This window comes from Megalobrama amblycephala, linkage group LG3 (assembly GCF_018812025.1).
Source record: "Megalobrama amblycephala isolate DHTTF-2021 linkage group LG3, ASM1881202v1, whole genome shotgun sequence".
Classification (NCBI taxonomy): domain Eukaryota; kingdom Metazoa; phylum Chordata; class Actinopteri; order Cypriniformes; family Xenocyprididae; genus Megalobrama; species Megalobrama amblycephala.
This window is the reverse complement of record NC_063046.1, coordinates 26,747,878-26,760,325: the sequence shown is the minus strand read 5'-3', so window position 1 is coordinate 26,760,325 and position 12,448 is coordinate 26,747,878. Positions and strand designations below refer to the sequence as shown.

General features: G+C 39.4%; 1 protein-coding gene across 4 annotated transcripts in view; it reads right to left on the bottom strand.

Moving 5' to 3' along the window:
* malrd1 (MAM and LDL receptor class A domain containing 1) overlaps window positions 1–12,448 on the bottom strand; it is a 61,459-nt gene that overhangs the window by 9,625 nt on the left and 39,386 nt on the right. For 3 of the 4 annotated variants that reach the window (XM_048184725.1, XM_048184726.1, XM_048184723.1), the window contains exons 16-21: window positions 12,104–12,317; window positions 11,360–11,607; window positions 4,278–4,563; window positions 3,208–3,453; window positions 1,314–1,471; window positions 503–680 (exon numbers count right to left, since the gene is read on the bottom strand). In XM_048184725.1, the coding sequence (XP_048040682.1) occupies window positions 503–680; window positions 1,314–1,471; window positions 3,208–3,453; window positions 4,278–4,563; window positions 11,360–11,607; window positions 12,104–12,317 (1,330 nt within the window). The remainder of the gene's footprint in view (window positions 1–502; window positions 681–1,313; window positions 1,472–3,207; window positions 3,454–4,277; window positions 4,564–11,359; window positions 11,608–12,103; window positions 12,318–12,448) is intronic. The other variant, XM_048184724.1, reaches the window with a different exon arrangement.

Here is a 12,448-nt window from a genome sequence, read left to right as displayed (position 1 = left end):
TCTGACATTTTACACGTCAAGCCTGAAAACCAAAAGAGGAACGTATTCTGACTTTTTCATGTTGTTCCCGGATGGCTTGTCAGAATTAGCAAATCAATTCTAATCCAATTAAATGGTGGTACTGCTTTCCATCAGGCAGTGCTGAGGACAACCCTTAGAGCCCTGTTCTGGTCAAGCTTATGCATGAACGTTAAGCAAAAGTGACTCATGGGAAATAAATGTGAAGATGAGAACTGGAGGCATTGTTGCTTCCCCTGAGGATCACTGCTCGAACTAGTCAAACTCGCTTACAGCTTTCACTTGTTTGCTATGAGCCTGTCCGTAAAACACATCCGCAAGCTTAGGTACATCTGCATTCATGCTTGCATCGGCTCAGCTAGTCAGATATCAAATTTCAGCTTGTTCAAGCTATATTCACAATTTGTATTTTTTCAAATTGGACAATAAAATAAATGTCTTGCATGAGAGAAAAAAATAAAAAAATAAAAAAATATACACTTACGTGGTGCACAGTCAATGAACTGCAGGTCGTCCAGAGCCGCTCCACCACTCACATCTTGTGTTCGAATTACTTCAAATATGAGAATAAAGTTCCTCAGGTTCCTCAGAGACACTTCCGCTCTTCTCCATTCCCTGTGCATCTGCCGCTGTGTCCACACCTCCCTCAGCTCATTTTCTGTCTGTCCATCGCATATGCGGAAAAAGCAAAATACTTACATTTGCTAATTCAATTACATATACAGTAAAAATCCAGACAAACAAACAACAATCAAACAATCTTTCATATTACAAAAATAGTAAAAAAAATAAATAAAAAAAAATCCTTCTTATGAGACACTATACAGAAGTTTGAGCTACAAACAAGTTGAGACATGTTACCATGAAACCAAAATTGACAATACTTGACAGTGTTCATTAAAGATTTATCCATGCACATCATTATTTTTTTTAAATTCATGATGCCTCTTAGTTTTTAAACAAAACCTTTATTCTCACATGGAGGAGCTTCCTATAGCAACTGTTATCTATTGCACATAATCACAAATTCACGCAATGTCCACAACCCCCTTGAGGTATGTTTCGTAGCATAAACTTGAAGTGCTAAATGGTTTATGTCAGCAAAGAATCACACATAACACAGCACTGAAAATTCATGCAAGAACATGTTTCAGCAATTTGACAATTTGCTGTCTTAAGTTTCAGCTTATGTCAATAGAGTTACTATATAAAGACCTCCACACATTCCCTGATTTAAGTGATATATTCCAGCTGCACTGTATGTTTGCTCCACCTGGTAAGATCTAGTCAAGTACCTTAATAAATAGACGGATGATTCCTGTGGCTTTCTCAGAAATATAGTACCAGAAGGCAAGTTTACATGTGACACTAGACTCCTTCCACACAGAACTTGTAATGTGAGCTTTATCACCTTTCAATCCCAACGGAGTGGCTGCCAGATATACAAAGTGGCCTGTGAAGAGAGAGAGACTGCCATTAATAATATTGTGTAATTAATAATATTGTAGTACCTACAGTATGTGAAAGCTTTCATATCATAAACAAAATGCCTTCATCCAGCAGTAGTGTCAAGATTTAATGGCACAACACTTCACACACTTTTGCAACTTTTGGTAGGTCAACTTCAAAACTTACTGTAACTAACCAAACTTAAGAGACTGACAAAACTCTGCATGCTCAGACTCCTAAAATATAGTGCAAACTCCATCTCTTCCACAGATTAGAAAAACTGAACAAGGGGTTGTGGGCATTATCATCCTAAAAAGCATGCATGCATGAGCATTTCAAATACCCACTGGAAATAGTACACTATAGTATTTTTAATGTAACCTATATAATTTTAGATGCACTAAACCTAATCTGCATTCCTGTAGCTCAGTGGTTAGAGCGATGGCACTAGCAATGCCAAGATCATGGGTTCGATTCCAGGGATTGCACAGACTCAGATACAAATGTATAGTATAATGCAATGTAAGTCGCTTTGGATAAAAGCGTCTGCCAAATGCATAAATGTAATGTAATGTAATCTGGCATAAAACCAAATGAAAGTCTAGGAATTCTGAAAATGGATGAACAGATGAACTCAAACATGGATAAAGCGAAACTGTGATTGTGTATGAAAAAACAATATGGTTATATAATAATGGTTTTTCCAGCTTACTGGAGCTTTCATGAGATCATCATGGGACTCATATAGTTCTGTTGATGCTAGAAAACCTTGCTTATGAAAGGACATAGAAGGAATGGCAAGCTCACAACTACTTGAATAATAAAGATATCTTGCTGTGATGAAGTGAGGCAGGACACCAAATCAATAAAGAAGGCTTTACTAAAGAGACAGGGTTCTGAAATCTTAAAACCATGTCTTACAAGAGAAACTAGAAAATTCATTTTCATTCTACCAGACTGGGTGTATCATTATTAAAAGAAAACTTCCAAATGCAAGTTTGGGAGGATCCGAATCATTTGGTTCTTACACAAGCGTCAAGCCGCCTCAGTGACAATTCTTCCAGCATCCCTCTACCTTCCCATCACTTTCTTTTTCTATTCTTCCTCATTTTATCCAATAACCTATCATTATCGGGGGGCCAGATTCGTTTACCATTATTCATTAAGACTGTACGAGCAGTGCAAGTGAACTCATGCATCAAACGAACAAAAATCTGGCTAAATGACTGGCAGTTAGTTTAGGTATCACCCCATCTCTGCAACCTAACCTTTACAAAGTACTGATGTCTCACAGGGAGCTTACAACAGATAAGCAGATGCAAATAAATAGGCCTACATCTTAATCCTCAACCTGTGTCTCAATGCTACATCAATTACCAGGACAATTGCAGAAAAAAAATGCAAACCTTCCCAGAGAAATACATTTCTGTTTCTCTTCTTTATTTCAATCATCTAAACAGCAGGTGCAGGATGTGCTGCAATTAGCATTTTGAATGCTCTGTGATTTATGAAGTCAAGAGTTTTAAAATATCAAAATAGTGTAATTACATAAGCTCGAAAAAATGTTTGCTTTCTATCTGCTTTAATTTTAATGAATGGATGGATGCGCTGTAGACACATTATTTACAGTATGTTTCTAATGTGGGTGTGAAGGTCTTAGGGTGGCAGTTTGGTTAGGCCTCTATGTGTTATCCATGCACTTTGGTTGTACATATGCAGTGGTATACAGTAAAGTCTTACCACTTTCATTCTTAAGTGTATTATCATGAGGAGGTCTGATCATATGAACGGAGCCGACTCCAAGGGCCCAACTAAAGGTGTCCCCCAGGCTGCTTTTCCAACCACAGCGCCCATGTTCAAATGAGCAGGATGTCCCACAATCCGATTCATCAGTTCCATCTCCACAGTCATCTGAAAAGTCACATTTCTGCACTTGCTTGTAGCAATTGCCATTTTCACACTGTAGAGAACCTGGTGGACAGGATCCTGTGGACACACACACACACACACACACACAATACTCTAATGCATAAAATGTTTATTTTATTCTGCTCATCACAATATTAATGTTAATGTTTCCAGTACTGAATGTTTATCTTACAATATATACTATCATTAAAAAGTTTAGAGTCTATTTGATCAAATATACAGTAAAAACTTTAATATTCTGAAATATTAGAATTTAAAATACCTATTTTCTATTTCAATATATTGTAAAATATAATTTATTCCTAACGACAAAGCTGAACTTTCTGCATTACTCCAGTCTTCAGTGTCACATGATCCTTCAGAAATCACTCTAATATGCTGATTTGTTTTCTCCTCAAGGAACATTTCTGATTATTTTCAGTTGGAAACAGTTGTGCTACTTAATATTTTTGTGCATTCTAGGATGCATTTTTTTCTGGATTCTTAAGTAAAAGATTAATAAAAAGTTTAAAAAAACAGCATTTAATTGAAATAGAAATCTTTTGTAACAATATAAAAGTCTTTACTCTCACATTTGATCAATTTAAGGCATTCATGCTGAATAAAAGTATTAATTTTTCAAAAAAGAGTTTGGAGTTGAGAACCACTTGTTTAGAGGAAGAAATATATACTTCGGTTTCTCTAAACAGCTTTTTTTTCTGGCCTTATTGTCAGAACATGGTATTGAAAATCAAATATGCTGAAAAATAAAAATAATAAAAAGGATGTTCATTGTCAATAGTCTAGCTCATAGATTGATTATACATTTGTGGAGGATTGTTACAGTTAGCTTTACACTGATAGCACTGCATGTATATATGGCATCATTAGTACAAGTCTACCTGGGAGTGACCGGGGAGTGGTGTCTGGCTTAAATCCGCTGCTAAGAATACAGCCTGATGAGAAGATGATGTCATCCAGGCAGATGTGAACTCGAGTATTGAGGCCCACCTTCCCTTCAAGCATAATGTGGAAGCTTTCAGAAGATGAGAGAGGCACTTCCTGTCTGCTCCAGTAGTTGCCTTGATTACCAGTGAGGCTGAGTAAGAGTGAGCGGCTGGAGTTTGTAAACATGTACACGTTCAGAGTGCCAATGCCGTCACCAGACATGTGGACATAAAAGACCATCTTGGAAAGCAGACAAGAAAGAAATAATTGTTACATCAGCTAAAATATCACAAGCAAATATGCCACAGTAATCAAAGTGGAGCTGATGTTTTGACCAGCAATACAATTGCAAGTGGAATATATTTTATACAACATTCAACAAAGTAGTAGTTAATACTAACTTACATTTTAGGGATGCAAAACACAATTCCTGGAGGGTCACAGCCCTGCAGAGTTAACTTCAAACCTAATTAAATGCATGTGATCCAGCTAATCAAGTTCTTCAGGCTTATTTGGAAACTACAGGTATGTGTGTTGAAGCAGGGTTGGAACTAAACTCTGCAGGGCTGCATTATCCTCCAATATTCCAAATTACTTTGTCTCAGGCCACATCCACAAGAAGCCAGAGTTTTCCCTATCTGATCTTTTTTCCTCCCCTCATTCTAAAAAAAAATTCTGTAAACACGACGTTGTCTCAAATATCTGCGTACACACTGAAACCGACTTAAAACGATGGCGTATACTTGCCAGACCAGTATATATATATATATATATATATATATATATATATATATATATAACACTGTAATTCGAGACGTGGGGTGATGACATCATTGTTTCACAAAATATACGGATTGGCCATGCACACGAAAACGCAAGAGTGTCATTTTCAGATTTATCCACTCTGGGACCCGGTTTCAAAAAATAGCAGTTTCAGGCTCCCAAAACGCCAGATCGCTCCTGAATGAATCAGTGTTTTGAGCGAATCAGTTGAGTGAATGATTCAATGAAGTCATTTGAATAATTTGTCATAATGTAATACTATGTTCCAATCTAAAAACATATTCAGCCTATTTCCATATGAATTTCTAGACTCAGTCAATGGCTGTACCAATCATGCACTTGCTAAGATAGTCTGGCACTGTGGTCTCTCTCTGGCAGAAAGCCTTGTAAGGTTTCTCATTTATTGATAGATTTTGCTTGTTATGATGACTGATATTCTTCTTCTGTTTCTGTATGTATGTGTAAATAGCTCCTGTCAGTGTCTGGTTGACTGGTGAACTAGTGGAAGAGTCTGACCTTTCAAGATCAGACATTTGATTGCGTCATGCATCCACTCACAAGTACGTACACACGCACACATTTGCTACTTTCCCAAAGCATATAACACAAAATCTAAACAACAACAAAAATTGTCATTTAATCTAATTGTCATTTACAATGTCTAAAAACATCTAACCAAGGCTGACAAGTACACACAGAAACTCCTCCTCTTCAGCTGCTTCTTGTGATTGATTGATGGAAACTGAATGGGAAGACAATGGGAAAACGAGCCTCTGTGGTCTAATTACCTCTCAGACACGCACATACACACCTCTAAAAAGAATGAACGCAGTCTGTCAAGTTAGAGGAGATCCAAGAACATGATTGTCTTCACACATAAACCAATGTGAGCTTTGAAAGAAGCTCCTCTTTCTCACAGACACTGTGTGTGTGTGTGTTTGACAGGATGATGGAGTGCTGCCGGCTGGCTCAATGACAGGGTTATGTGTTTCACTGTAACAGAGACAAATCCTGACATTCACTTCCTCCCATTATATTCCAATCTATGGATCCAAAATTGCAGGAGAATTAAATATTCTCAAAATTAAGGAATTAATTAAGGTGTAAAGAGTACCTAAAAACCATACTTGAGTAAACTTACAGATATCTTACAGTGTAAATGACTCCATTACAAGTTCACCAAATCCAATACAACTTGAGTAAAAGTCTTAGGCCTGGTTTCACAGACGAGGCTTAGATCAAGCCAAGATTAGGCCCTTAGTTCAATTAAGGCATTTAAGTGGGATGGTACCATGAAGCGTCGTTCACTTGCAGAACGCAAGCTTCTGAAGGGTGCATAAATCTGAACTAGCAAGTTTAGGTGCTTTGGTGCAGAGCCAGTGGTTGTCTTGTAGGCAAAATTTGATGTGAGTGGCTATCGGCAGCCTGTGCAAACTGATGAAGAGAGTTGTGACGTGCGCTCTCTTCGGCTCATTGAAGACCACTCTTGCCGCAACATTCTGGATCAGTTGACGAGGCTTGATATTACATGCCGGAAGGCCCGCTAAGAGAGCATTACAATAGTCCAGTCAGGAGACAACAAGAGCTTGGACTAGGGGCCCGTTTCAGAAAGGAGGTTAAGTGAGAACTCTGAGTATGTTAACCCTGAAATGAGGGAAACTCTGGGTTTTCTGTTTCAGAATGAGAGATAAGTCAAACCCGAGAAAGCAGGTTAAGTCAAGCCTGTTACTAAAGGGGAGGTAACTCTTACTCAGAGTCGATTACCATGGTATCTTACTCTGTGAACCTAACCTGGTCGGGAGCAGGTTCTCTTCGGTAAACCCAGAGTTTCCTTCGGTCTCCTCCCCCTTTTTAAAGTGCAAGCGATGTTTAAGAAGTTCACTCATTCATTCATGCTGCAAAAATTTATTATTTTTTGTCATATTTCAAGTACAAATATCTAAAAATTCTTAAATCAAGAGGAATTTTGTATAAGAAAATGATATGATATGAACTAAATATGAAGATATTTAGTCTTGTCTCCTGGGGGGGAGATCTAAATTAAGTGCATTTTACTTAAGTAAAATGATCAATATCTGTGTTACGTCAGCAGGTACACAAAGCACACGACGAGGAGATAGAGTCAATATAAGTCTTTACTTGGAGAGAAACAGGAATCCACAGGAACATCTACCAACGTTAACATGAACATTACCGGACAACACAAGACTGGGAACACAGGGCTTATATACAAGGGATAACAAGGAGGGTGATTAGAAACAGCTGGGGATGATGATGATGGTGATCGGTTGCTATGGTGACAAACTGGTGGCGCGAAATAGAACAACAACAACAACAACAACAACAAGAAGTCCAACAATGAGTCCAAAACGGAGTGCACATGTAACATATCGCCCCCTCCCGGAAAGGCGCGTCCTCGCGCCATGGAGAGGGGAAGACGAAGATGAGATGGCTCCGATGGTGTAGGAGGCGGTTCAGGAGGCGGACGGTTACCCGGGAGGAGGCGAGGTGAAGGAGACCAGGGAGGTGCAGATGATGGTGACCAGGGAGATGCAGGTGATGGAGACCAGAGGGGAGCCTTGAACAGAGGAAGTAGCAAAACCATCCAGTACACAGCCAAGACTGCGCCCCATGGCGGCGGCGCTGACGGGAGGAGCCATGGTGATGTAGTCCTATACGCCACCATGGGGATGATCGGCAGTGGCGATGACGTCAACGTAGGAGCCAACCATGCAGCCGGAAGCGACCCCGATGACCTTGGCGACCGCGACGGAGCCGCAACGGCGACCCCCCAAGGAGGAAGCGGGTATCCGGAGGGCAGAGGTGGAGCTGGAGCGACCAAGGGCGGAGGTGGAGCCTGAGGGAGGGCGGAGCAAGCTGTCGCAGAAGGGGTGGAGGGCCAGAGAGCAGCGACTGGCCCGTAAGTCCACTGCAGAGGCGTGGCGATGTCCGACCCGGGCGGAGCCGACGTGCCGCGGGAACCCAACGAGGCCGAATGCTCGATGGTACCTGCTGACGACGAGGGAGGAAGGAGCGTAGGTGTAGGAGCCAGGTCGACGGGTCGAGGGGGAGTGAAGAGCTCTGAGGCTGGAGGCGGAACCCCAGGCTCCTTACGTCCAGGAGGAGGTGGCTCCCAGCAGTCCCGAGGTGGAACCCTACCACTGAGAGGAGATGGGGAAACTGAGGGGCTGATGGGAGACAGTGACGACTGGATAGCAGGCGTGACTGGGGACAGAGGAGGGGTTTGGAGTGTGCTAAACAGTTCTTCAGAAAATGAAAGAGTCCCAGAAAATTTTTGAAGAGGTGGTGGGAGAGGGAGGGGCCAGAGACTGTAGTACAACAGGTTGCATATTCACCTCTTCTAAATCAGAAAAAATGTCTGTCTAACTGTTTTTCTGTCCGGTATTCTGTTACGTTAGCTGGTACACAAAGCACACGACGAGGAGATAGAGTCAATATAAGTCTTTACTTGGAGAGAAACAGGAATCCACAGGAACATCTACCAACATTAACATGAACAATACCGGACAACTCAAGACTGGGAACACAGGGCTTATATACAAGGGATAACAAGGACGGTGATTAGAAATAGCTGGGGGTGATGATGATGGTGATCAGTTGCTATGGTGACAAACTGGTGGCGGGAAATAGAACAACAACAACAACAACAACAAGTCCAACAATGAGTCCAACATGTGTCAGTGTCAATCAGTCCACATGTAACAATCTGCTAGTGTGGTAATAAAAATAATCTTAATGCAAACGGAAAACAAGATTATTTGGAGTGTCTATTACTAAGTGTGAATTTACAGTAGCTCTGCCCACCAATGTCACACAAGGTTAAAATCAACTCGTTCACTGCATGGCTGCAGTGTTGTAGGCAGTAGTGTGTTGAGCATGATGAAGTAACTTGTTACGCGTTTGCCTGGGTTTGAATCCACCTTCTGCCGAGTTCGCTATTCTCCCTTTTCACATCAGAAAGGCATTTATTTTCAAGAAAATGAAGAAAATGTTCTAAAAGTGGAAGTAAATTTCCTAACGAGTGTTTAATAATGATAAAATCATTTACACTCTTATTATTGCATCCTGTTAAATTATTTTTTCTTCTTTTTTTGCATGTGGGATACCATGAAAATGAATATTAGTTCAAAAACTTACCATTCTACCAGTTTTCACCTTTAATATTATAACAGTGATAAGAATTAAACTTGCATTGACTCAGAAGTATGCGGACATCATTTTGTCACGTGCTGTTGCCATGGTGAATCGTAATATCGGAGCTCCATTGATGATGGCTTTTCATAGTCGTGGTGCACACGCTTAAGTCAGAGTCAACCTACTCAGAGTCGATTGAACTAACTCAATTCAGCTGTTCTGAATCTGAAAACTCAGAGTTCAAGTTTTAACTCAGAGTTGGTTGAACCTCCTTATTGAAACGGGCCCTAGGGGTTGTGTAGTATGCTCTAATGTTGTATGAAGCAAATCTGTAGGAGTGGGTCGTTGTAGTAATATGGTCTTTGAAGCTTAACTGATCATCAATCACAACTCCAAAGTTCCTGGCTGCCCTAAGGAGTTATGGTTAATGAACCTAGCTGTATAGAGAAGTTGTGATGAAGTGCTGGGTTGGCTGAGACCACAAACAGTTCTGTCTTCGCAAGGTTGAGTTGAAGGTGATGGTCCTTCATCAAGCCAAAGATGCTCTAGTCCTCAACACCCAAGAGATTTGTGAGGAGAGCAATGACATGTGCAGTTTTATTTTGATTTTAGAAAATAAACATCTCAAAATTGCAATAAATCAAGGCTGACAAAAACAGCCTCTGAAATGTCTACAAACACTCAAGTGACAGTTAATCTCAAGTGCTCAAAAAGGGAATATCAATATCCTTCCAAAAGGTCTCAATATAAAAGCTAAAATAATGTTAAGTACAATTAAATAGTCAAAGTCTACTTGCACTGGATGTGCTGGTTTTGGCCTCATCACTGGCTGCAGTCATGTCCTCATCTCATATATGAAACACCTGCGATTCAGCAACTACCAGCTACTACACTCACATTCGTGTGAAGTAGCCTTTGTAATGGCAAAACACACAAGATATAGTACCTTCGATGCTTTGTAGATGGCCATATCACTTCTTTTGTAGCATAAATAAACTGCTGCAGAAATAGTTAGGTGCCATGCAAAATGTAGAGTGATTGCATCTCATCACAAATGTATTGGAGTAGAGAATACATATACTTATTCAAAAATGTAGTCAAGTAGATAAAAGTTGCTAAAATCTTTGATACTCAGTAAAACTATAAAGTTGGTAAAAAGATACTTAATTCCCAGTGTTGTAAAGTATTTGAGTAAATGTAAATAGTTACTGTATTTAAATATCATCATTGTGCAAATGATCTAATTGAAAATATCAATATATCAAACCTTCTTTAATATATCACACATATTATTCAAAGAATTTCCTCTGTATTGTCCAGGGCTGTGAAGCCACCCACGCTCTAGAGAACCCATATGTAAACACAAGATCAAATTTACCTTTGTCTTTTCAGATAAAAGAGTTAATTGTGCCATAAAACATAATGTGACAACTTCACTGTAACAAAATAATCTATACCAATTTCAATACATTACTTTTCGGTAACACTTTATTTCAGGGTCTTTTAACTAGTTGCTTGTTAGCATGCATATTACTAGAATATTGGCTATTTATTAGTACTTATTAAGCATATATGCATGACCTTATTTTACATTCTTAATCCTACCCAATACCTAAACTTAACAACTATTAGTTTAATTGAGAGAAAAGTTGTAGTTAATAGATTATATGTGTTCCCTATATTAAAGTGTTACCTACTTTTCTTTCTAAGCCAGTCAGATAGTTTGTTTAAATAACACATTTCCAAAAACATTTTTGAAAATGGGAAACTACCAACTGTTAACTTCTGCAAATGGTTTTCAGAAGTCTATGTCAACATCTTCACCACAGATCTCAGAGATGCTGATCTTATGCAAGAATATCAGTTTTCCAAGGAAAAAAAGGAAGCAGGAACATATGAACGAGACAAGAAAAAACAAAAGGCATCTAACCACTGGTCACAAGGGGAAGTCTATGGAAGTGTCACAACTATCACTCCTGTATACAGCTTTTTTGCTTTGTTGATTGTTTCCATTGTAATTGTTCTTAATGTAATGCAAGTACAAATTGATCTTGGACTACACTGAATTAATCACATAAAAACACCAGTGAGCACTCACTTTGCATTCCTTGCTGCGGTGATGGAAAAGAGGTCCAAGGATTTGGGCAGTATGTCCAGTTGTCTGTGGGAAGGATCCTTCTAGATACAAGTAGTGGCCTGATGGGTTACGGAGGGTGTGATCAGTGGATGGTCCAGTCCCATGAGTGTGCATATTTCCTGGTTTTATCAACCAATCAAAGTCATCATCTTGGCTCTGTCTCCATAAGCAAAGGTCAAATTCAAAATCGCAGCGACCACTGAATCCCTCTGGAAAAAGAAAATATTAATACTGTAATTAATACTGGACTGCGAAAATGAAAATTGTCATCATTCACTCACCCTCATGTCATTCCAAACCTGTAGGACTGACCTTCTTCTGCAGGACACAAAAGAACATATTTTGAAGAATGTTGGTGTCCAAACAACAACAGTCCTTTATATGGACAAAAACAAAAAAACAAGAAAAAAAAGAAAAAAAAAATAGTATGTGCTCCATACTGTAGTAGAACAAAGAAAGCCATACAGGTCTGGAAAGACATGAAGGTAAGTAAATTGACAATATTTTAATTTTTGGGTAACCCATCCCTTTAAAACAAACATGATTGCACAAGCACAACACATTTAATACAGTATGTGTGTCAGATATAAAGTTATTCCATACACAAAATCTGTGACTGACAACTGAGATACAGTTGAAAAAAAGAAGAAAAAAAAACATCTGGGAAAAGGTGACAGGAAAGAGGATGATAGATTTGTTTCTCACTGCATATGTAATGATTCTCATCTGAGCCATCTCCACAGTGATCAATAAAGTCACACAAGTTGTCCTCAGAGATACAGTGACCGTTGGCACAGATGAACTCGTTGTTATGACAAGGAAGATTAGACGTTATTGGAGGGGCACAGTCCACAAATGCCACGTCATCAACAACAACATCCCCCATGTAGCTGATGCCCCGCTTGGCTCGAAGAACCACCTATTGATTTTTAAAAACCAAAAGACACATGCTGTTAAACTGCAGTAAACTATTGTACTTCATATGCTCCACAATACTTTCATATGGTTGTATAGTCAAATGCACAAAGCGTAAATTCATAGATAAGTCAG